The sequence below is a fragment of the Phyllopteryx taeniolatus genome, chromosome 21 (genome assembly GCF_024500385.1).
Source record: "Phyllopteryx taeniolatus isolate TA_2022b chromosome 21, UOR_Ptae_1.2, whole genome shotgun sequence".
NCBI lineage: Eukaryota > Metazoa > Chordata > Actinopteri > Syngnathiformes > Syngnathidae > Phyllopteryx > Phyllopteryx taeniolatus.
In genome coordinates this window covers 2,511,605-2,532,110 of record NC_084522.1, presented here as the reverse complement: position 1 = coordinate 2,532,110, position 20,506 = coordinate 2,511,605, and the positions used below count along the sequence as shown (strand labels likewise).

Genomic DNA, 20,506 nt, shown 5'->3' with positions numbered 1-20,506 from the left:
CTCATTGGACGGCGCAGATGGAAAATGACCATCACCTGACCTGAATCCGACTGAGCATGCATTTCACTTGCGGAAGACAAAACTGAAGGGAAGGTGCCCCGAGCAACAACAAGCAGAAACTGAAGACAGTCGCAGTCGACGTCTGGCAGAGCATATTCAGCGCTGGTGACGTGTATGCATCCAGACATCATGGTTGTAATTGACTGCTAAGGAATTTGCAAACAAGTAACTTTTATTTACGATTGTTCATTTGCCCCATGACTTTTGGCCCCTTAAAAAGTGGGAGACATACAATATGGTCCCCAATCAAGTCCGTTTTGGCCTATTTAGAGCTTTTTTCCAGAGCCTTCGCCACTCAGAAATTTGAAATCAATCAAAATGGTGCCCAATCAGGTCCAATATAATCCATTTTAGAAGTTTTTACCGACACAGGGCTGACCAGAAATGTCCTTAAGACACCCCAAAAATGCTAATAATTGCCCTGGGCAGATGAGATTGACATGGCAACACAGAGGCTGAACTCTGATTGGACAACCAAATCAACGTACACATAGCAGAAGCAGTGCAGCCAAGAGAAACGCTATGAAATAAAGAGAAGAGACCGGTGGGAATAAATTAGTTTCATTTTCTGACTGCCCACACCATATATTAGTATTTTTAATGGCACATGGATCCAAAACTACCAAAAAAAACCCTAATATATGTATAAGTTAAAAATAGCAGTAATAGAACTGCATGCAGGATATAGTGTACCTGACGCTTGGCTTGCGTCAGACAACCTAACACGCAGCAAGTGCTGGCTTTTATTGTGAAGGCCCGGGCGGCACCCGCGCCACCCGCTTCCTGCCGCTCATAACGGAGCAGCAGGCGCACTGGCAGCCCCCCTTTCTCTCTGCTGACTCAGTGCCTTAGCAGCAGTCCCGCACATCCCCGAGAACGACCGGCAGCATCCTCCTCCGCCCAGCACCGCAGACATGGCCAAGACTGCAATTGGTGAGCCTTTGGAGATTTATTATCGCCATCCTTTCTGATTCTTACGATGATGTGCATTCTGTACACGTGCGAGGATGCTGGGATGGGATGCGGCGACACCCATCGCACAAAAGGATGCCGAGGAGCGCTCGAGTGGGAGCGGCTCTGCACGTATTGCGCATACATAAGCCAAATTTGTGTATTGAGGCGTTTTCTCATGATTTATCATTTGCATGCAGCACCTTTTTTTTTTTGTCTCCTCCTGAATCCACGTCATAATCCGTACGAGGCAGGAGTCAGGCGATGACCCATATTTAACACCTTCATCAAACAAATCAAGCAAGGTTATAGATATTTTTTTTTTTTGCCTTTATTCGGGCGTTGCACCAGCGCCACCTGCCCCGTATCGCCTGAGTCACGGCGGCGCAGCATAATGCAGAGCCAGCGACCCCACCCAACGTCGGCCGTGTCCCCCCCGCACCCTCCGCTCCCCACCCTCCTCATCCTCCTCCCCCCGAGCCCAGCAGCTTCGCCCAGCCATTCTAATATCCAATGTTCTCCTTTCATGTCGGTTTGTGCTTTTGATTTTGCCGAGAGTGATTTCTATCGCGCTCGGATGCGCGGTAGGGTGACGTATTTTTGCGGCCGACTGGCAAAAATTCTATCAAATCCATCGGAAATGTGCCAAATCGAATACAATGGCGCGTGTCACAGGCCTCGGCTTTTGTACGGCGTGATCCTCGTCCGTTTAGCATTAGCAACACTGTGATCAATTTGAGTTTTAGTGCCGGCGTCTGGACCGGTCCCGTTGGCTTTCTGCTTGAAGAGGCGCTTGACGGACGGGGGGGGGGGGGTGCACGCAGGCAGACAGCGAAGAGGGGCGCCGGCGTCCCTGGCCCTTTATATATTTATTTGCCGCCGCCCTCCATTCTCCCCGCACGTCTCGGCTGAGTGCGGAAGGCCGAGAATGGGAAGGGAAGGGCGCGCTTCCGGCCCCTCGTCTTCATTTCACTCTTCATTTTTTTTTAAACTGACGCTTCTACTGTAAAGCGGTGCGCCGACTTTCCCTAAAAAAGCCGCGCACCCCCTTCAACATCCCGAGTTTCTCGCTAGACTGTAGAACAGGAAGCGGTGCGTCCATCTCCCGTTGACATTCCGACGGACTGTAGACTTGAAAACGCTGCACACCCCCTCGAACATCCCAACAGATTGCAGACTAGAAAGCAGTGCGCCCATCTGACTCATAAACGGCGCACCGCCTTGAAACGCTCTTCCAGATTTGAGACAAGAAAGCGGTGCGTCCATCACCCCGATACGCACCGCACCACTTCCCACATGGTGCGACGGTACGAAAGTAGACCTTGTTCCTCTCCCTCGCTCTCTCTGATATTGTCTTACCACTTTCTCCTGCGAGATGTCTGCGCTCGCGGGCTTGGTTGGCAGTTGCACGAGGCAGATGATAACTGCCTGTTGGTGCGTGTGTGTATGAGACGTCGCCTAAGGGGAAATAGGCAGACGCTTCTTGGAGCAGCCATCACGTTGTACTTGAACTGCCGACATCATCCCGACAGATTGGAGGCGAGAATTCGCTGCGCCAATCTCCCCCGAAGAGCTGGTTTTTCCTGCCCAATGTTCGATTAGGTGCGGTCATGCAGCACCGGCTCGTAACCCCCCCCCCCCCCCCCCCCCCCCCCCAAGCCACCCCCTAATTCCCTTCTGGTCCTTTTTGTCGCAGCCGTGCATTTGCCAGCGAGGTGCACTAATCGATGCCGGCTTGGATGACTATTGCTCTTTAAAAGGCAGCCTGAGCGGAGGAGATGATGACATCAGCGCATTCATCTGAGGAGAAAGACGGCGACTTTGGTTACCGCCGGTTACTCGCCACACGGCATCCGAGTGACAAGAAATCCCGCACGCGTGGTCATCATGACAAAATCAATACAGGAAAATCCAAATCCCGAAGCGCCGCAAAATGAACGTTTCAATGAGTCAAAGGTCCATTTTCATCGAGGTCGGTCGGGCCACGTGCGCTCATACTGTAATATTTGAAATAAAGCTGATATAAAATGTCATTTCAACTTCGATATACATTAAAATAAATGGTTGAATGAAACAAAACATGACCCCTGTTATGAATCCAAAACAAATACAGTATATCAAGAGGGGATTAAGAAATGTTTTCTTTTCAAATATAAACAAAGGACCACAATAAAGAAGCAAATGTATGTTGGGGCTTCACACTTTAGCAACATTTACGCAGTTAACATTTCATTTCCTGAAAGTCAGAACGCACCACTTCTCGTCAGTTAGTGATCGTTACGCGTAACTTTCACGTAAAACACTCCGATAACGCATTCTTGTCCAACAAGTCCTGGCTAAGCTAACAAGGCGCTACTCACTTTCTTATTGACGCGCACAACGGGATGGAATGCTTTTTTTTTTTTCATTTTGGTTTGAAGGTGCCATTTTTCTGTTTTTTTTTTTTTTTTTTTTTTTTTTGCGATTTCTACTCGCAAGGGAATTTACCAGAAGGCAACCAAAATGCAACCGGGTACACAAGATTTGCCAAGATCGGGAGCTTTCAGAGGGCGGGTTTGACGATTTGCCATGAAACATGAACCGCTCCTAATTTGGCCCCACAAAGCTCTGACCTTGACAAAAGTGCAAAGAAGCAAAGAAGGTGCCCTCTGAAGTGACCCATACACGCTCCATCATTTGCCACAGCGCCGCCTCGTTCGTATTGAGTTAATTCCACGGTGGACCAGAGCAGACTTGAAGCTCTCAGAAGGGGGAATCCGTCCGTCAAGCGGTAGATGGACCGATCGCGACTTCCTGCTTGAAGAGATTGATGCGCTGTTCGGTTTAGGCGATGGATTGAAACAGGAAGCGTGGCCCAGCCACGGACATTCCAGTCCAGGACAGATAGTGAGCACTCATTTTAATATCCCCAAAAATCTGACATGAAGAATTTCAAAACCACATTATGCAATGAGTTCGTGTTAAATATACATGAAGTTAATGTTAGCTAAACATTAACTTATGTTAATGATACTGCTCCAAAAGAAAGTAGTCAGCGTTTTGTGTTTTGGGAGTGTACTTTGACTGTGTGTTTTTTGGCACCCGCTCCGCAGTACGCTGCGACGCCATCGCCCATATTAGCACTTTGGCATCGCCTGCGCCCTGCAGGTGGGGGCCTTCATTCAAATCTCAACATTTCGCTTTTGTTCTCTGGCGAGGGGTGCCTGCTTCCCTCCGAGGGATTAAAAAGCTCCCCAGTGGGACCCCGATCGCATCAAAACCCCTCGAGGCCTCCTAACGGATCGACCTCAGGTGGAAGCACTTTCCTTCGCTAATTAGCGGACCTTGCAATTACTTCACACTTTTGCAGGCTTGTCACGGCGTCATTAGGCAACGCGCACTTAAGCGCTGTGTGCCCGAGCGCTCAGTGGGGGAGGTCATTTGAGAGAAGTGCTTGCGGAGCTGACAGTTCCGATTGCTTCCGGCGAGAAGGAAGTCCATGCAAACGTAAATGTAATCCCTTTTGCTGCAACGTGAGCGAAGGCTTCTCGGCCCGGCGAAGGCGTCGTGACAAATACAAATGATGGAAGGTGATGTGTGGAGCTCCTCAGGGCGGGACCTGCTGCACACATCGCAAATCCGCTCGGGATTGCAGCTTGTGGAGTCGAGTTTCGAGGGTTTTGCGTTTCGTGGCGAATTTGGGCCCACAATCTTGGCGATCTGCCTGGCGTGACCGCTTCCATTTCCGTGGTCATCGGGTACTTAACCTCGGGAGAGATGGTTCAGGTTCAACTGGAAAAGGCCAAAATACTCCAAAAATGGCACCCAAAAACCAAAATGGCCGCAGACCTGTGCGTTTTAGATGATTTCCTACGTCCTGTCATAAAGATTTTTGGGGTGGCCGTCAGGTGAATTCAAAAGGAGGAATCGGTTCAGGTATCAGGTTCACTTTTTCCATACCTTGCGTAGCGCAGGGGTTGGCAACCTACGGCCCCGTGAGTGCATTTAATCCGGCCCGCTGTGCAACTGTGAAAACAAGTTAAACCTGAACTGTTATTAAAGACCACCAAAAACCCTTAACCCACAAATTCTTAACATATGCAATATCAAACATTTCTTTCATTGTAGTTTTTCACACGAGTTCGTATGGCCTTTGGAGGAAAACCCAAATTGGTCCATGATGGGAAAAAGGATCCCTGACGCTGCTTTCCACACTCGTTGGCCACTTCATTAGGTACACCTGCACCAAGTCATGATTCAATTTTGGTCTGGTGAATTCGCAAGAAGGATTTGGTTCAGGTGCGACCCGTGAATGTGGCAAAAATCCTCAAACCAAAATTGCTGACTACCTGTGCGCTTCCTCGCAAAGGTTCTGTCTTGGTTTTTTTTTTTTTTTTGTGTGGCCTGTCATGATAAACACGAGTGCCGTTTTCTGTGTAAATCAAGACGCGCTGGCGTCGGATGCAAATGTTTTCTGATTTAGTGTAAATCAGAGGCGCTGCAAATATTTTCCAACAATCCGGCAAATACTCCTGAGCTGGTTTCGGCAGTGCAGCAAAGCTCTCATGTGTCTGGTGAAGTGTCTCAGCTGATCAAATAAGGCCTCTTTGAAGTCAACAAAGATTTAAAAAAAATTTTTTTTAAATCATAAAAAAATAGCTTCATAATTATGCATAAGCCAATTCACAGTTGCTATTTACAGAACAGCCGAGAGGCAAAAGTAATAAAAAGAGAGGCGCAAATCATGAGGTGAAATCAAGGAGGCCCCTGGTGGAAGACGGCGGCAGCGTCAAAATGACACCGATAAACACAAATGGCCACCCAAGCTTTTTTTTTAGGGGACGTATGATGAACAACATCAAAGTGCTCCCGTGGCGGGAAATGTGGGTTAATTAAATTCCGTCCGTCGTGTTTTGGTCTCGACAGCTTACAAGGAGAAGATGAAGGAGATTTCCGTCTTCTCGCTCATCTGCTCCTGTCTGTACCCCGAAAGCCGCAAGAACGCCCTGGGCGACTTCGAAGGTAAGCAGTTGCGCATCGGTCACCGCAGTGGGCGGCAATTGAAAAGATTTTGTCCGCTATACGCGTGAGTCCTGATGTCAACGTTAAGTGTCAGTCACCGCAGTGAGAAGCCATCCAAGTGCGATATGCATCAGTCACTACAGCGAACAGCTATCGAAGCCGTCCGTCTGTGTCGTTCGCCCAGAGCTGGACATCAAGCCGATCAACAAGCGCGCCTCAGGCCAGGCCTTCGAGGTGCTCTTGAAGCCGACGTCGCCCGTGTCGGACGCGGCCCACTGTGTCACCTCGCCCCCCAAGAGGGACATCTCCCTGGACGACATCCAGAAGAAGCTGGAGGCCGCCGAGGACCGCAGGAAAGTAAGGAAAGAGCTTCCCTTTGCCTCCATTGAGCCTGTTGTTCAGTCTGCCCAAAAATCCAAAATAATCGATAGTCAACGATCAATAAGACTTACAAGATAAAAGGCCCTGAGGCCTGAGTATGAGGCTCACACAAAAATACAATTAAAATGCGAAACAGCAACACAGCCGTTGTGAGCTTTTGATTGATTTAACAGATGTTTGGACTTAAAACATTATTGCACTAAACGTTTGGAAGCAGTTTTATGTTTCGGTTTCACAAAGCTCGCCGCCGCTTTGTCGCCAGGCCTGTTTTGATCGTTCCTATTTGCGATGCGCGGCAGTCCCAGGAGGTGCAGGTGCTGCGGGCGCTGGCGGAGAAGCGCGAGCACGAGCGCGACGTGCTGCTCAAGGCCATGGAGGAGAACAGCAACTTCAGCCGCATGGCCGAGGAGAAGCTGCAGCTGAAGATGGAGCAGATCCAGGAGAACCGGCAGGCCTACCTCGGCGCCCTCATGGAGCGCCTGCAGGAGAGGGTGAGCCGAGCACGCGCGGCCGCCTCGCGATCTGGCCAAACGCACCGCAGTCATCGCTTCCGTATTGAACACGTTCTCAAAATTGAGCATCAGTCACTACAGTGGCCAGTTATTAAAGCCACTTTCTGCTATGTGCATCAGTCTTGGCTGCTTGGCTTTGGAACTCATTTGCATGATTTCCAATGTGAAAATTGTGTTTGTTTGTTTGTTTGTTTTTCCAGGTACTACATTAGTTTTACTGTATGACAACAGTATGACGGCTCTGAAAATATTTTGTGGCCACAGTTTGACCTCGGTACAGATAAATTCACTTTGACACAGGAACGCGAGGACGGGAAACCAAATCGCTTCGGGTTGGACTAATATGTGCTGACTTGCGTGTTTTTTTTTTTTTGCAGGAGAGGCACGCTCAGGAGGTGCGCAGGAACAAGGAGTTGAGAGAAGAGGTGACAGCGTGAGGAGGACCCCACAACCCCCAGCCACCCCCCACCACTTTCTCCTCCCCTGGGTCCTACTGTCCACCCTAATGGAAAACGCCATCATCTGAACCCCTACCGTTCCTTCCTCGTTTCCATACAACATCCCGAGACAGTGGCACGCACACATGGGAGGGTTTTGGAGGGGTCATTCATCATAACGAAAACATAAATCAGCCATTCTTCCCAACAACAACAACAAAAAACAAGAAAAAAAAGGAATCTGATTGCCAGAAAGTCACGGAAAGCGGTGGTGTAAATACTTCTTTTTTTCTTATATACAGTACAGAAAGTATTGATTGCGGTGCGACATTTTTCATTATCTTTATTTTTGTTGTCGTTTTGTGGCTTAGGTGTTTTTGTGGTGAGTTTGCAAGGACCCCTCCTCTCGCCCCCCTTTCTCGTTAGCATTTAATGCTAGGCTAACATAGCATAGCATCCCGATCTCTTCCTTGTTCACGCGTTTAGCATAGCACACAGCTAATTAGCATTTAGCAACGCTGCAGAAAACAAAACCCGGAATCCTGCGAACCCCTCCCCCCTCTTCGTAACTCGCTTTTAGCAGGGAGGAGCCACGCCTGAGGTTGAACCCCATTGGTTGGTACCGTGTCATGTGACTCTTTCCATTCGTGTGTGTGTGTGTGTGTGTGTGAGACCCTCTCTCGCTCTCTCTTTCTGCATTACTGTACATCTTTGTCAAGAAAGCTGTGGTTAATAAAGATTTGGGGTTCATTGAAAATCATGATTTCTTTGCACTTTATTTGCAAGACTCGGTATGCTTTGGATCATGAGCTGTTCATTAACGTATATTTATTTCCACATTATACCATAAAGATTACATATTACTTTTAAAATGATTAGCATTTTCCCTATGAAAAAAGTTTATAATCGATTTTAATTTGTTGCAGTAGCGCGTTTACCCACACGGTGGTGACAAAGGTCAAGTTTTCAAGGAGGCGCTCAAAACGAGGGGTAATTATATGACAAAAACGATCGTAATTGATATAATTTCGCACTTCAAACCATCGCCGATCAACAGTCACAATACGTAAAGAAAAAAAAAATATAATAATGTTGCTTACTTTAGCAGAGGTATTTGTTTAAAGGTCTGTTTTTCATAAAGTAGTTTGGATGACACTTGTTTATACAGGGGGGGAAAAAAATAGTACAATAAACCTGAGGTGATGTTCCAGAACACCCCGCAGTTATCGCAGTTAAGCAAACACATTTTAACATATTGAGCGAGTAAGAGCAACGGATAATACAAAAAATATTGTCCAAACAGTATTAAAAAATATATATATTATATATATATATATATATATATATATGCGATATCGTGGCGGATTAATGTAAACAAAACTGAGTGTCATGATTGTGTGAATGGTGTACCTAATCAAGTGGCCGGTCCCATCTCTACTCGTTGTGAAGGGGTGCGCAAGAGGGGTTGGGGGGTGTTTGGACGGCCGCTATTATCCAGGATATCCCCTCCTTGTTAATGGCTTCCTGTCTGCCAAAAACACAACAACAACAACACACACACACACTAGTACACGCATCACACATTGATTGATTCATATGGGAGCGCTTTTATTACAGTTGTCATGAGGTGGCCTTGCGGCAACAACGACGGTGCGCCCTATATCGGGATGTTGAAGAGGGTGCGCAGTGTGAAAGAGACGCAGATGAGGCTGCAGGTCATTAACCAGAGCTTGTTTATTTAGGGTGGTTGTCATGAGAACAGCAACAACTTGACTTTAACACTGTGGTGCGCGCACCCCTGGCAATGCTCCCCACAGGGTAGGCGAGATTTAAAATGTGGTGGTGATCGTTTTTTTTTTTTTTTTTTTTTGGTTGACATTTTTAAAAAGGACCGTGAGAGGGCGGAAGGGGTGCGCCACCTCTATCGGGGTTGTTGAAGTGGGTGCACAGCGTGAAAGGTTTTTGAAAGGGGGTGCGCGGTTTAAAACATTGCTCTAAAATATACAAAGTCACACAATATGCAGTGGGAGAAGTTGATATCTTCACAGGAAGGAGGACCTGGAGGTGATGCAAACAGAATTTAGACAAGGGTGGGTGCGCCCCACCGGTCGCTTCACTTCTGCTGCTTGCGTCCCCCGTCGAACAAAACACCTGGCTTGGCTTATTCCACCCCATAAACTGCTGTCTAAAGAAGCGAGGGTCACCCTCACCCCGCCAACACTGGGGTGTTTCAAGGCAAAACAAAGGGCCTTTGGGTGCACGGGGTGGGGGGGGGGTTGTTTACGGCAGGTTTCTCACATGGGAACTTGACGGACGACCGCTTGAGCATCTGGAAAAGTCATTTCTGATTGGTTTACGAGTGATGGAGAAAGTTCTTTAAAAGAAGAAGAAAAGTGGGGGCGGGCAGGCACGGAGTTCAGTCAACGCAGTCAATCACTCTTGTTGCGCACCTCTCCGTATGCGCGCCTTCTATACAACACTAGAACCATCTAGAACGTCTTTAGCAGAGAAAAACAGAGAGAAAGTCTTGAAGAGTCCAGCTCATTGAGAGTCTTTTTGTGACAGTTAAAGGTAGAGAGGACGAGTGACGGGTAGAGAGTACGGATGACGAGTTAAGAGGACGGGTGATGGGTAGAGAGGGGTCAGGGACAGGCACGGGTGGGTGCCGGGCAGCGCGGACAAAAGAAAAACAATATAGGAGGTAAGTCTTAAAGAGTCCAGCTCATTGAAAGTCTTTCTGTGCCAGTCAAAAAGCACCAATCTCCATCCCCCAGGGTCTGTAGGGTTTGCCCACTGTGGGCACCTTCTGGGCCGGGGGGCAGAGGGCGGCAGCCGCGGCGGGGGAGATGAGCGGGAAGGCTCCGAAGGGGAAGGGGAACGCTGAGAGGAGATGCTTGTTTGTAGATGAAGGAACCAAAGCGGGGCGCAGGACGGTGCCCGCGGGGGTGGCGGCAGGGGGGCCGCGCACACCGGGCGGCAACTGTTCCGAGTAAGGGGCGGAGGTGCCACTCCGTCTCCCTTGGGGGCGAGTCTCAGTGGACGGCGATGACGAAGCGGAAGAGGACGACGACGACGGAGGGCTGCCGCTAGCGCTGCGAGGCAACCCGGCCACGAGGAGCGGGCGGGGCAGGTGGGCGGCCGGCGAGGCGAAGGCGGAACCCCACGCCCCCAGGTGACCGAGCCCCGAGTTGGCCTCGCGCTGGCCGGCGTAGTTGTTCAGGTGCGACACCAGCCGGATCCTCAGGGGGTCGGCGTTGTCCAGACCTTCCATGACGCTGAGGTAGCGCGCCGTTTCCGCCAGGCACTCCCGGAAACCGAGACCGCGGTAGTCCACGGCCAGCGCGTGGGCGTCGAAAAAGCCTGAAGGGGGAGGAGCTTCAATTAATCTCCACATTCAAGACAAGACCCAAAAATCAAAACCGCTTCGGCTGCAGACTACAACCCAACAGGGCCATCAGACCCGTTTAAGCGTCAGACTTTCTCCTTTTTTGACTCGTCAATACGCCAACTTCAAAGTTTACCTTTGCCCCCTGCGGCGTGGAGCATCTTCAGGTGGTCCACCGTCATCTGCAAAATCTCGGCTTTCTCCAACTTGGCCGAGCCCTGAAGTGCGCGTGCCAGCGAAACGCTCATCAATAAATCCGCTCTCTCTCTCTCTCTCTCTCTCTCTCGATTGATTGACACACACACACGCACGCACGCACACGCACACACCTGCTTCTCAAAGGCGCTCGGCACCAGCCTGCGGAGTTCACTCAGGCTGTTGTTGATCCTGTCGCGACGACGTTTCTCAATGATCTAATAACGAGAGAAAAAAAGATTACATTTGAATGACTTGCCAAGCATTATTATTATCATTATTATTATTATTATTTTTTTTTTACATGATTATTAGAGCATTTCAAAACGACTAATTGGACTTACTCCTCGCCTCCTCTTCCTCGCCTGCACCTGATTGGAAGTGCTCGGAGGAGAGCGAATATTCCTAAATCATAATCACAAAAATACAGACGTTATGAAGCGACTTTTTCCTCACTGAAGGTCCCATCGTAATTTTCAAGTTCGAATTCAAGTGGACCCGAATTCGACCTTCCTCGCGACGCCTTTCTAGGCCAGTAAAACGAACGCACCCGCCCTCGTCCCCGCTCTCCTTCTCCACCTCGACGGCTTCGTCCAGCTCGCTCTCGGACGAGCTGAAGTCGTGGCTCCTCTTCATCGCGTCCACGGACGTCGTAGTCGGTCGTGGGGAGACGAACAGTAATCCTGCGCCCGCGTGACCGTGAAGCTCGTGCGCGACTGGCTCGCTCGGCGTTCCCACGGTGTCATTTGAAGGCGCGGGGGGCGGCACGGAGCGGATGGGCGGTTCCCCCCTACCCCGCCGCCCGCAGGCGGCCAATCGGGGTGCGGCCTCTCGCTTTGATTGACGGGCGGTCTGAGCGCGGAGAGTGAAGAGGTCTCACTCTCCGTGTGAGGTCCCAAGGATCGATAGCGAATCAGATTAGAATTAGACCACGTGGGTAATGTGCAGGTGTACCTAATCAATTGGGTAGACGGCATGACATAAACAGACCGACTCTTGTTCATTTCCCGTTGTTTGTTTGTTTGTTTTTTACCCCTGTAGGATGTTACTCAGTCAATATAATCTGTGCTCGAAATTTTGACAGACAGGTTTTCGGTCCATGACTGACGCCCCTCCCCCTCCCCCTCCCCCTCAACCCCCAGCCCCTAGTGCGTGCGTGCGTGTCCCGGTGGCCGCGGCGGTGGTTGGCCGGCTGTCAGCACGCGTTCGGCCGTGGGAAAGTTCCCCCCGACCGGCACTGATAACCAATCAGAGGCCGGCGGCCGTCTACTCTGAATGGAGCAATTGGTCGGCGGGGCGACGGGCGGTCTGCGAGCGAGCGTGTGAACGCGTAACCCAACACACACACACACACGCACACACACACACACACATCCAGCCACCGCGTCCCCGCCCCCTCCCCGCAGCTCCCTCCGCCTCCTCCTCAATGTAACGCAATGACGCCATGTTGTTTGACAGCGCCATTGGAGTGTTTGTATACAAGAAGGGTCTCCTGCAGATTACGCAAGAACGGAAGCATCCACACATTCTGGCCACTTCATTAGGTACGCACACGAGGTGGGGGCAATTTTGTTCTATGAAAAGAAATATGATCAAACAAATGTTTATTGTGATGTTATTTGGGGCCTTTTATACTGCGGAATGACAACAGCCGTGCAGTGGGACACCCACAATATTAGGCACAGCCCAATATAATGGCGTTAGAAGTTTGGGTTTCTCACCAAAATGGCGGACTTCTTGTCTTTTCGGGCATGGCTTCTTGAGAAATGTTGGTGAGTCTATTCACGATACACGTGACTGGCAAATTTCACGACGGAGTGAAACTGGTGCCGGGCGCTGAATTTCCAAACAATTACAGGAACCCCTTGAAAATGGCCAAAACGATCCGAAAATGGTCGCTTCAAATCAAAATGGCAGACATCCCGTCTCTTTTTTTAACATGGCCTACCAAATTTCATGTTGCTAATTGAACGGGGGCAGAATTTTTCACACCGCTTGCCCGGGCCGCTGTCAACAGCGTCAAAAACGCGAACCCCCGAAATGTCACGCTCGTGCGACCTGATGCAACTCGAATCCTTTGTGACAATAAACACAGGTGTGCGTGCGGTGGAGGTGAAGGGGCGGCGGCTTGAAGTTGCGTTGAGCTCATTTGTTGTATTTCAAGTTCAGCCAGAGTTCCCACGCTGTTATTTTCTGCCCCTCCACTCTTTGTTCAGGCCGTCTCATCACATGTTGTGATTAGTCGGGCCGCCCTTTGAAGGTGAAGCCCCCCCCCCCCAAAGCCCCTCCCCACCCCCTGTCTGCAAATCAGGCCACCAACCCAAATTGCACTCCAAACAATGGCGGTTTCGGTGACGCTTGGGCGTCTGGATCTAATCTTGCTGTCTTTCAGTTTGTCCGTTTCAAGGCTACCAGTGACACGTGAAGCGCTTTTATTGTGAAAGGTTGTCGTGTCGTAATTTAGCCTGTTACGACGCGCGTCATAATGCTTGATGTGATTTGAACGTATAGTGTTGTTCCGTTATATCGCAGATTTAACAGATTATTTACAGCTATCCGTTGTTAACAAAACAGGCTGAAGTTTAGAATTACCTTAACATGTATGCTAGTTTCCCTTAGCCCATCTATGGTGTTTTGCATGATATGTTAGCATCAAGCTAGCAGACTTTAGTATTATGGAACATATTTTTGGGACGTAATAAACAGGCTTCACTGGATTGACTCTCCAACGTTGTTTTTCCGCAACTTGTTTGTTTTGCTTTGAACTTCCCGCTAACAGACTTTGACTCGGAGACCCATGACGAGTGACGCCGATGACAGATCCACGTCCAGGAAGTCGCCCAAACGTTAAAAACGGCAAACGCTAATTAAACCGTCTTACTGGCGACCGCTGCCGTTTTCCTGTGGAGTTTCACCACAGGAAGCGCGACGTCCGACACTTACTTTGTGCAGCCGCTCACAGTGGCGACAACCCCTTTCACGCATTTTACCGCCTCTTTTCACATGTTGTCTTTCTGTAGACCCCCCCCCCCCCACCACACACACACACTCTATCCCTTGTCAAAGTCAACTAAGAAATAAAAACTCACACTTTTTCTACCTTTTTCTGTATAAAGTAAAAGCAGTTTTGTGGATTCTCTGTGTGAAACGGGCTCGTACCACGATATGGAAATGTTTTGCATTCGGAGGCATTATCAGAGGCTGGACAGGGCGGATAAATATGCCTGTGAAAACAAAATCCAGCGCGATGAATGTGTTTGTTTGGTCCAATTTGCTACAAAATCGTCGAGAAAAGATGATAGCGTTTTCAGCGTTGACATAAACAAAAGGGGCAAAACGTGACCATTTTGACCCACGATGTTCGTCGTCCACCTACAAAAACGCAAGTGGCTCGCCGATGCTAACGTGCTAATGCTAAGGCGGCGGCGTCTGCTGGCAGATGTTCGTCGGCCGCAAACAATGCGTGGAGGCTCCTTATTGTTTCCCAAACTTGCGGTTGCGGAACCCTGACGGCGAGAGGAAGTGGCGGCTAATTCTGCTTGCGCGCGCGCGCGTGTGTGTCACTAGTATTGTCCTCCGTAAGGTTGCGTGCCGGGGGGGGGTGGTGGTGGTGGGGGGGTGGGGGTCGTACACAATGTCATTGTTCACCCTTGTCGGTTCCCCTGTTGGCGTTGTTTGCGGGTGGCCTAACATTAACACACATTGTACACACACACGCACGTGCGTACACACACACACACACACACATTCATGCTAGTATGAAGGAAGTAAAGGATGTCTCCAAGTTGACATGCTGACCCCTCTCATTATTTTAGCTCATTTAATGAAAATTTAGTACACAATTTGTACTTTTATTTTTTTGTCATGTGGTCAGTAGATTTAGGGCACGCCATTTTTAAATTGTTTTATTTATTTCTTTTATCGAGGGGAAATGCAAAAAAAATTAAATAAATGAAAGTAGTGAAAGAAACTTATCATTCCTTATTTAATTACTCTTTTAATGTAATATGAATAATTATAATGTAAAAAGTACATACAATAAATTAATATATAAAACAAATATAGTCATAATAGACCAAACATCAGCATAATAAGTCCTTTTAAATGGTTTAATTGAATGTGAATATATTGTAAAATTATCAATAGTTTAAAAATATTGACACTTTTGTAGTAAATTTTTAAAAATAATAAACAGAAAATCCTTCTACTTTTGAAATTTTAAAAACCCAATTCAATTTATTCATGAATACATTGATTTTAAATATATTATTAAAAATAAAAATAACATCAGTATGATGTTATTAGTAGTTTAAAAGTACTGCTGCTTTTTTTAAGTGTAGTAAAAATAACAAATACAAATTTTTTTTTTACTTTAAATAATTCATTTACTGAATTAAAAATGAGATTAATTAAGACTGACTTCCTCCTTTTTCATGTCATTTATTTCCTATGTTTGTGTGCCCAGTTAAATTGCTGTGCCTTAGTATTTTTATTGTTGTATTTTATTTTTTTTGTGATTGTTATTTGTTCATTGAATATGTAAAGTCAAATTTCATGGTGTATATAAATCCTTTATATATGAAAGTGCCTCAATTCTTGTACACATCAATGAAAATGTAAAAAAAAATGAGATGAAATAATAAAAGTGATGCGATTATGCGAAGTGACCGACTTTCCCAGTTGGCCAGTTGGTCGTAATTTGTGTGCTTTAAAGTAATACTACTTCAAATAGAAAGAAAAAAAAAAAAACAAGTGTGGCTTCGTGTTCTTCTGGTGCGTTAAGTTTCAAACGTCACATCTGCGATTTGACTCGAAATGACAGGAAGGTCATCACGTTCTCTGATGTCTCGTCAAATAATCCGACCTCCGGTCTGCTGCATTCGATACGTGCGCCGGACAGGTGGGCGGGGGGGGAGGGGAGGGGAGGCGGTACCTGACGAGACAGCGGCCGCGTGAAACCGAGTGTCTGATTTGAGGTGGGGGGCGGGGGGGGGGGGGGTCGGGCGAAAGTGAGGCTGGGGCGAAAGTCGCCAAAGAACAAAGGCCACAGTTTCACTTTCAACTTCAACCTCACTCGCAGATGTTTGCAACTGATCTCAAGTCTGCCAAGCTCAAAGTGGCATTGACCTAAATAAATGCGTCAAGAAAGGCACTTTTCAAAAAGAAAGTGTATTGAAGTTCAAAATACAAGTGAACTGCACGTCGGCGGCGGTTACAATAGTTACGACTCGCTTCACTCCAAAAGCGATTGTCGGCAATTCGGTTTCGATACAAGATGAATCGGAGCTCTTCAGGAGTATGGCGGCAACGTCTACGCCGATCGCGGTGTGAAGTCCTGAAGTCGAAACGTTAGCCTGCACGTGCGCGCTGACGCCTAATCTGTCGCCTTGAGTCGCTAATTCCATAACCAGCCTAAACGGCGGCTACAGCTTTCAGCGTTTGACACTTGGCCCGGGAACCCGAGTGGGAACGGCGGCAAAGGGGGGTCAGGAGGGAGGGAAAGGGGGAAAAAAAAAAAAAAAAAAAACTCCCACCCTGCGGCAACAGTGGCGACGGGGGGGGGTCGGCGGTCCTCTGACCTCGCTAATGGCGGCGGGTCAGGAGTCAGCTGCTGTGACGGGAACGTCTGCGGAGCGCGTGACGAGCGCCTGGGAACCAAAACATCGCCCGTGAGCCCGCCAGATTGGGCCCCACGCTGCGTGTGCGCATGCGAGTGTGTGTGCGCACCGTCTACTCGCCTGTCTAGAAATGTCGGGTGGGTCAACTTTTGTCTGCAGCAAATACAACAACCGAAAACACACACTTTGGTTTGTGCTTTAGACGATATATTCCCATTATATCAAGTCAAATGTTACTGGTAACGTTTGAGGTATTCACATGTTGGCAGAAGCTGCTGTTTTGTTTAGCAACAGCGTAATAGCAGGATCAGCGGATCAAATACGATAGGATTTGATTTTATGGGTTAGTCCGGTTACAATATGATACAATATATGATGAACTCCAATTATGATGCGATTTAATTCAATTATACGATTGACTCCATTTACGATGCAATACAATTTGATTTACTTCAATGACAATAGATTATACGACCTGATATGATAACACACTCCAATAACGATTCCAATACAATTTGATTCAATTGCTTGACTCGCTTCAATTACAATAGACAGTATGACTCACTCCAATTACGATACAATTCACTTATACGATTCACTATATGACAATGTTTGCTCCAACTACGATGCAATGTGAATCTCTCCGATTACGATGTACGTAATAATATTCGATTCACTCCAATCGCGATACAATGTGATTTGCTCCAATTACGATGTTTCATTCGAGTCACTCCAATTTGGACCTCATGTGATTTCAGTTATTTGCTCCATCTACGATACGATTCGATTCACTCCATTTACAATGAGATGAGTTAATTCACTCAGTTTAAAATGCAATCCAATTCTGACTCGATATGATTCCATTTATTCACGCAAATTGCGATACAATACGATTCACTTTTTCTTTTCTTTTCGTAAAAGCTAAGCTCATTGTATGACACTCATCGAGCTGTAAAAACAAAACAAAAAAACATTAAAACCCATTCCTGTAACTACACTATTACATTGTAATGTCACTATAATTACACCAGGATGAACTTTTTGTACTTTATTCTCCAAAACTGTGGTGGGGACACATTGTGTGGTATTGCATGTAAAGTCCCTATACGCATTTTATGACTTTACCATAAGCCATAAAATATGGAATATTTGACGTGATGTTTATCGTTTCTTTGCATGTTGTCTGGTGGCATTAAAGAGTCTTCTAAGTAGATTTGAAGGAAGAGGGCGCAGACCTCATGAGGACCCAGCGTGCCTTTTTTCCCTTCTTGTTCTTCTCTTTCCAAACCTTAAAAGAGTCTTCCATCAGCCCACCACTTTATCGCCCCTCTCCCCCACATTATCCCCCTTTCCCGTTTCTCTCCAGAGGCTTTGCGCGGACATTTCCCAACAATCCCGACTATTAGCGAAGGCTTGTGATGTCTGGTCCCGCCTCGCCATGTCCCCATCGTCCCCCTGTCCGTGGGGGCCTGGTGCGGAAAAGGCGTTTAAAAAAAAAATATATATATATATAAAATAAATAATTAAATAAAAAACACGACTAGAATCCTGTCTGATTCTGATTCATGTGTGACGGGAAGCGACGCGTCAAACCGGGTTTGGCTTCTCTTGAAACGACATGTGCTCCCCATATGGCCCCTCAAAAACATATGCACGCACACGCACACACGCGCGCACACACACACACGCACACAATAAAGGTGGGATGGCAAGGGTTGTGTCCAGAAACATAGAAAGACAGGACACACACACACACGCACACACAAAAGGTGGGATGTCAAGAGCTTGTGCCTTCAAAAACAGAAAAACAAGAATACACACAAGCACGACAATATTGAGGGAGGTTGTGTGTGTGTGTGCGCACGTAACGGCGGCTGGCGCCATCGACACAGCTGTCTGCTACACACACGCGTAAACACACACTTGTAGTCGTACACTGCGCGTCTGTGAGAGATCCCCCCCACGACTGTTTCCCCTGGATGGAAAACAAAGACCAACACACACATCAGCTGACCACAAAGACACACACACACACACGCGACGCTAACCTGTGTTTGTGTCTTGATACGCTGTAAACGACACGATACTTCCACGATAAAGCGACTCCCGATGCGTTCTGATTCACTCCAATTACAATGCAATATGATTCGGTAGCATTTGATTCACACCTTTTAATGCCTGCGTCAGACTACGAGACAAAAAGAACAAAATGAAGAAAAACGTGGCGTCGTCACCGGTGCTCGGGAGCCGGCTGCCCATGTTCGTGTACTTTTAATACGGTACGGCTCGCGTATTGTTACGTAGCTTAGCAAGCTAGTGCTAGCAATAACGTTTGTACGTAAACATGCCAATCGTGCTCTCAAGCTCCGTTAAGATTGGTTTGCGCGCATGAATAAATGTTGACAACGCTGAGCAAGGGGACGACACGCCGGTCGCAACCACAATCCTATTGGTCGACGTCAGTGTGTGCGGTCGGAGAGTTGTCGTTGATATGTAATTCTGCACGGCAGCTATCCCAAAAAAATCCAACAAGCTAGATTTCTAATTTTGGCGTCAACGGGCTATCACCGGGCCAAATTGTTGGTCGTGGATGTCACACTACAAGAAGTTCTGTCGTCAACTAAATAGGTCAGATCTGGGAAATCGGCCGCAATAGCGAATTGTGCTAATATCGGGGCTAAAATCCTGTAGTCTGATCTAGGCATAAAATGCAACTTGATTCACTCGGATTACAACCTAATACAGTTCGATTGACTCCAATTAAAATGTGAAATGATTTGATTCACTCCAATTACGATCCGATACAGTTGACTGCAATTAAAATGAATGGAGTCACTTTGATTACAATGTGATTCAATTTACTCCAATTATGATGTAATACAATTTGAGTTACTTAAATTACAATGCGATTCAATTGGATTCACTCCAATCAAGATTCAATGTGATTCATGTCCATTAACACATAAAATGACTTTCAATTCACTTTTACGTAACACAATTACGATATGATTCACTCCGATAAAGATGTGATACGATTCGATTCATTTCAAGCATGATGCACAACAAAACACTCCATGTATGATTTAATTTACTCGATTTATGATACACACGTTCCGATGTGATAGAATATGATTCACTTCAATTACAATACGATTCAATTACACGTTTGACTCCAATAACGATGCAATACAATTCACACAAATTACGAGTTTGTTACATATTTCACTCCAATAACGATTGGATTATATGATTCACTCATTATGATACAATTCGGTCAAATTACGATAGGATACATTCCAATTTTCACTGCAATTACGATGTAATATGATTCCCTCTAATTGCATCACGTTATGATTCACTCAATTCACGATATGAGTCTCTTCCGGCAATCCCGATACGATTCGATTATACTATTCACTCCTACTATGATATATGATTGACTTCAATTACAACAGAATTCGATTACGATTAAACACGATTCACTCCAATTCGAATAAAATATGATTCAAGACTACGATAAAATATGATACCATTCACTCAGTTATGTTGCGATAAGATACAAATCACTTTAATTAGGATAAATTTTTTCCCCCCAATTACGACACGACACAGCATGATTCACTCCAAATACGATAATTCATTTACTGAAGTCTCGAAGAAGACAAAAACACATACCGGATCTCGTCCTGTTTTACTGGAAATGTTTGCTTGTTTTTTTGGGTTGCTATGACGTTATTAGCTCGCATGTGTGAGCATTCCTCGCTTTAATCTTTGCGACGTTTATTATCCCGCATTTGAAGTCGGAAAGAATGACAGAAAGCCACGTGATGGGGGACGAGAAACGGTTTGACGTGACTCCGACGCCGACCGCACATACTTGCTTTGTAGCTTTGTCCGCGTGGAGATGCGCACGTCTTGCTGTGCACACTTGTGGTTATCGATGCGTGCTTCTTATGAGGCACGCCG

At 47.0% G+C, this 20,506-nt stretch overlaps 2 protein-coding genes across 2 annotated transcripts; one reads left to right on the top strand and one right to left on the bottom strand.

The window, feature by feature from the left end:
- Positions 1 to 83: 83 nt before the first annotated feature.
- stmn2b (stathmin 2b) lies at positions 84 to 8,102 on the top strand. Its single transcript, XM_061759263.1, has 5 exons — positions 84 to 993; positions 5,917 to 6,012; positions 6,197 to 6,369; positions 6,693 to 6,884; positions 7,283 to 8,102. Exons 1-5 carry the CDS (start codon positions 975 to 977, stop codon positions 7,340 to 7,342), a joined length of 540 nt encoding a protein of 179 aa, XP_061615247.1. The 5' UTR covers positions 84 to 974; the 3' UTR covers positions 7,343 to 8,102.
- A 956-nt stretch (positions 8,103 to 9,058) lies between these two features.
- Positions 9,059 to 11,658, bottom strand: hey1 (hes-related family bHLH transcription factor with YRPW motif 1). Its single transcript, XM_061759605.1, has 5 exons — positions 11,473 to 11,658; positions 11,267 to 11,327; positions 11,057 to 11,140; positions 10,864 to 10,945; positions 9,059 to 10,702 (listed from the first exon to the last, which is right to left on the bottom strand). Exons 1-5 carry the CDS (start codon positions 11,556 to 11,558, stop codon positions 10,089 to 10,091), a joined length of 927 nt encoding a protein of 308 aa, XP_061615589.1. The 5' UTR covers positions 11,559 to 11,658; the 3' UTR covers positions 9,059 to 10,088.
- Between the last annotated feature and the right edge of the window lie 8,848 nt (positions 11,659 to 20,506).

What these genes read in the sequence shown, in the direction of transcription:
- stmn2b (XM_061759263.1), top strand. An exon ending in CGCCCTGGGCGACTTCGAAG is followed by an intron (nt 6,013 to 6,196) that starts GTAAGCAGTTGC and finishes TCGTTCGCCCAG; the next exon opens with AGCTGGACATCAAGCCGATC. An exon ending in CCGCCGAGGACCGCAGGAAA is followed by an intron (nt 6,370 to 6,692) that starts GTAAGGAAAGAG and finishes GATGCGCGGCAG; the next exon opens with TCCCAGGAGGTGCAGGTGCT.
- hey1 (XM_061759605.1), bottom strand. Translation starts at nt 11,558, where the DNA reads ATGAAGAGGAGCCACGACTTCAGCTCGTCCGAGAGCGAGCTGGACGAA. An exon ending in CGAGCGCCTTTGAGAAGCAG is followed by an intron (nt 10,946 to 11,056) that starts GTGTGTGCGTGT and finishes CGCGCACTTCAG; the next exon opens with GGCTCGGCCAAGTTGGAGAA. An exon ending in CCACGCCGCAGGGGGCAAAG is followed by an intron (nt 10,703 to 10,863) that starts GTAAACTTTGAA and finishes CTCCCCCTTCAG; the next exon opens with GCTTTTTCGACGCCCACGCG.